Source organism: Chrysochloris asiatica, unplaced genomic scaffold (assembly GCF_000296735.1).
Source record: "Chrysochloris asiatica unplaced genomic scaffold, ChrAsi1.0 scaffold00199, whole genome shotgun sequence".
Taxonomy (NCBI): domain Eukaryota; kingdom Metazoa; phylum Chordata; class Mammalia; order Afrosoricida; family Chrysochloridae; genus Chrysochloris; species Chrysochloris asiatica.
This window is the reverse complement of record NW_006408717.1, coordinates 3,693,589-3,697,945: the sequence shown is the minus strand read 5'-3', so window position 1 is coordinate 3,697,945 and position 4,357 is coordinate 3,693,589. Positions and strand designations below refer to the sequence as shown.

General features: G+C 39.0%; 1 protein-coding gene across 8 annotated transcripts in view; it reads left to right on the top strand.

Annotated features, from left to right (window-relative positions):
* APP (amyloid beta (A4) precursor protein) overlaps window positions 1–3,427 on the top strand; it is a 374,547-nt gene extending 371,120 nt beyond the window's left edge. For all 8 annotated transcript variants that reach the window (XM_006872475.1, XM_006872472.1, XM_006872474.1 and 5 more), the window contains one exon: window positions 2,218–3,427. In XM_006872475.1, coding sequence (XP_006872537.1) covers window positions 2,218–2,319 — 102 coding nt within the window. In that variant the 3' untranslated portion in view covers window positions 2,320–3,427. The remainder of the gene's footprint in view (window positions 1–2,217) is intronic.
* The last annotated feature ends 930 nt before the right edge of the window (window positions 3,428–4,357 follow it).

Below are 4,357 nucleotides of genomic sequence, written 5' to 3'. Positions count from 1 at the left end.
TTGATGATGCATGGAGGGGATTGGAACCATGGCAATGAAATGATGTACGGTGGAATTAATGTAAAACTAAAGTTCTACCATGTAAAATATCATATAATTCACAATAAAACATGGGGAAAAAAAAGAATCAGGCTGCTAACCTCGAGGTCGGCAGTTCGAAACTATCAGCTGTTCCAATGAAGAAAGATGAGGCTTTCTGCTCCCGTAAATATTTGCAGCCCCAGAAACCCTGTGCAGGGTCACTATGAGTCAGAACCGACTCCACAGTACTTAACAACAACAACACATTCAAAACCAGCAACTTTTTGCTTTATTTCCTAAGCAAGGTGTTTTAAGAAAAAGTTTTGTTTTATTTTGTTTAACCCCCAATACTCTTCCAAATCTCATGGAGCTCTGGTAGTGTAATGGTTACGAATCGGGCTGTGAACCACAAGGTCAGCAAGTTCAAAACTACCAGCTGCTCCACGGGAGAAAGAGGAGGCTTTCTGCTGCCATAAAGATTTACAGCCTCAGAAACCCTGTTTAGGGTCACTATGGGTCAGAACCAACTCGACAGCACTTAACAACAACAACAACTCTTCCAAATCTCAGTTCATAGGTGGTATAAAGCAAAAAGGCATCCAATTTTGAGTGGCATACTGCTGTGGACATGCTGTTTTCCAGAAAGCTGATTTGTAGCATGAATGAAAGAAATCATAATTGTTGTTAATCTTTAATGGTGATATTTTAATTTACATGTCTGTTTCTAATTGCACAATTACCAATTAAAGCATGGTGACCTCACTTGTTGACAATAGAGCAGATCAAATGGAAAGGAGAGAATGGGAAAAACATCTGTGAATTTCCCTTGAGGACAGCGATGCTGAGGAACAGTTGAACATCTATCTGAGCAGTGTCCTTTGACTGCAGGCTATTCATTAGCGATTGTTTGTGGCGTTGTTTTAACTAAGAGGAAACCACCAGGCCTGTCACTGAAATAATCTAAAGATCTACTACCAGAATTAAAACCGGCAGCTCATACAAGATGGTGGAGTGGGAACAATTCACAATGGCATATGTGGGAAGCTAAGAAGGAGGACACATAATGAAGGGAAACTGGCCTGAGGCATGCTGAGGGAACTATGCATCTATGCCAGCTGCCTGGGGATCAACCATCCACTACCAAATCAATTGCAATTCATGGGAACCACATGTGTGTCAGAGTAGAACTGTGTGCTCTGTAGAGTTTTCAATCAGTGGCTCATCTTTTAACAGTAGATCAAGAGGCCTATCTTCCAAGGGTGCCACTGGGTTGATGCGAACCTCCAACTTTTCGGTTAATAGCTAAAGCACATGAATAGTTTGTATCACCCAGGGTCTCCGATTTTAGAGGTAAAGCAACATATGAAGAGAGAGGAACTGTTTTTAAACCATTAGTATTTCAGTGCTCAGTGAAAAGGAAATCTATATTTTTCTGCTTTCCAACTGCCAAATAATAGCCCCTTTCTTAGACCTATATACCTTTCTTGTAATTAAAAGATTCTCTGAGCTCTCTGTAACATGAGAGTTCATGAAAATAGATTAAAATAAACATGAACAAATGTTGAGAAGTACAGGGAATGTGTAGTATTCTGACATACAGATCTGAGTTGTTGTGTTGTCTCCCTGAGAAACTTGGATTTTTTTTTCTAGCTTACCACGGCACTATCAAATAAAATAGTCTTCCATTGCAGCTGCTTGGCCTTCCTTGATAAGAAAAAATATTTGTCTCACTAAATTTATCCAGTTATTGGTGACTTGGGAACAACATGTGAGGCTTTCACAAGCCTTAGCCAGCATGTTTCAAGCGCCACCTGGTGGTTAGAAACTAGGTAGGGCAGCTGGGCAGATGAGTTCCTTGTCAAAGGTTAAGTGCCCTGTTAAGTGCCCTGGAGTCGGTTCCCACTCATAGCGACCCTATACAGGGTTTCCGAGGCTGTAAATCTTTACGGGAGCAGAAAGCCTCACCCTCATCTTTCTCCCGCGGAACAGCTGGTAGTTTTGAACTGCTGACCCTAAGGATAGTAGCCTGATTCATAACCACTACGTTAAAAGTAGAAAGAAAGAAAAGAAACTGTGGTAGGTGTTCTGTAGCTGAGGTCTCAAGCTCTATCTTTTTACCTCTTGGCATGTGCAATCTTAACAGACTGGTATTTAAAGAAATACAAACCCTAAATCCTTACCACCCTTGCTTTGCAGGTCGACGCTGCTGTGACTCCTGAGGAGCGCCACCTCTCCAAGATGCAACAGAATGGCTATGAAAATCCAACTTACAAATTCTTTGAGCAGATGCAGAACTAGACCACCACAGCAGCCTCTGAAGTTGGACAGCAAAACCATTGCTTCACTACCCATCGGTGTTCATTCATAGAATAATGTGGAAAGAAACAAACCCTTCTGTTTTATTATTTACTCATTATCGCCTTTTGACAGCTGTGCTGTAACACAAGTAGATGCCTGAACTTAAATTAATATACAAATCAGTAATGTATTCTCTCTCTTTACATTTTGGTCTGTACGCTACATTATTAATGGTTTTGTGTACTGTAAAGAATTTAGCTGTATCAAACTAGTGCATGATTAGATCTCTCCTGATTATTTATCACGCATAGCCCCTTAGCCAGTTGTATATTATTCTCGTGGTTTGTGACCCAAATAAGTCCTAACTGAAATATGCTTTAAGAATCGATGGGAGATGCTTCATGTGAACCTGGGAGTTTAGCTGCTTCTCTTGCCTAAGTATTCTTTTCCTGATCACTATGCATTTTAAAGTTAAGCATTTTTAAGTATCCCAAATGATTTAAAGATTTTCTTTTCCATGATTATGTTTTACTGTACAGATTTATGCTTCTGCTATAATTGTGATATAGGAATTCTGAGGATACACGTTTATGTCTTTGTGCCTGTTTTATGTGCACACATTAGGCATTGAGAATTGAAATTTTTTTTGTCCATGTATCTTTGATAAAGAAAAGAATCCCTGTTCATTGTAAGCACTTTTACTGGTAGGGGGCGGGGGGAGGGATGCTCTGCTGGTCTCAAATTACCAAGAATTCTCCAAAAAATTTTTCTTCAGGATAACTGTACAGAATCACTGCTTATGACATAATAGCTTTCTACACTGTATTACGTAAATAAATTAAATAAAATAACCCTGGGCAAGACTTTTCTTTGAAAGATAACTGTGGAAATTAAATACTCAAAGTCATCTTTGGTGAGGAAAAGAAGCAGAATCAATTTCCTTTCACCAGTCAAAGACATTTGATTTAGGATATCATAGAAGATGAAGAGAGAAGGAACAAAAATAAGGGAATGGGGAAGGCATGTCTGGACAAACCATTCTTTAAGATTTGTCTTCAATTTGTATAAAATGGTGTTTTCATGTAAATAAATACATTCTTGGAGGAGCGCCATTGTTCTGGTGTGAATGATTCTGTAGTAGCATCTTTTGGATCATTTAGTGAACTGAAGATTATTGGGAAATCTTTTGTCTAATGTTGGACTTACATCCTTATTGTACCTGAGTAGAAAATTAGGTCCAACATGAATGCTACTTAAGTAAAATAGTTCCCAATAAAATATAGTGAAACTAGTTAACAGTTTTTATTCAGTCCAAAATACTATGATGCTGTGGCTTGGCCTTCACATTTGTGCCAATTAAGAGATGAAGAGAAACTATTCTGGGAAAATGAAAGTTAAGACTAGCTAAGAGACATTTGTTTTTAAAGGCAGATTTCTCAACTTTGTCCCTGTTGACATTTTGTTCCAAATTACTCTTTGCTATGGGAGACTGTCCTGGTATCTTAGGATATTTAATAGCATACCTGGTCTCTACAGACTGAATGTCAATAGCACACACCAGTAGTGAACATCAAAAATGTCTCCAGATGTTGCCAAATGTCCTTGTTGTTTGATCTTCTCCAGGAACTGACCCTTCCTAACAGCATGTCCAAAGTGTGAGAGACAAATTCTTGCTATACCTACTTCAAAGGAGCTGTCCGACTAATACTTGCTCCTAGGGAGTTTGTTCTTCTGGCAATCCATGGTACTTTCAGTAGTCTTCACCAATATAACATAATTCAAATGTATAAATTCATTTGCAAAAAAAATTCATGGGACACTTGAGGGGGAGAGAAATTAATAGCCAGAAACATCACTATAGAAAGTTTGTAAGTCTGTCTTTGGCATATAACTGGTTTGTTGTTGTTGTTGTTAGATGCCATCGAGTCAGTATCGATCCATAGTGAACTTATGCACAGCAGAAGGAAACACTGCCCTATCCTGGGCCAACCTCACTACTGTTGCCACACTTAAGTCCATCGATGCTGCCACTTGGCCA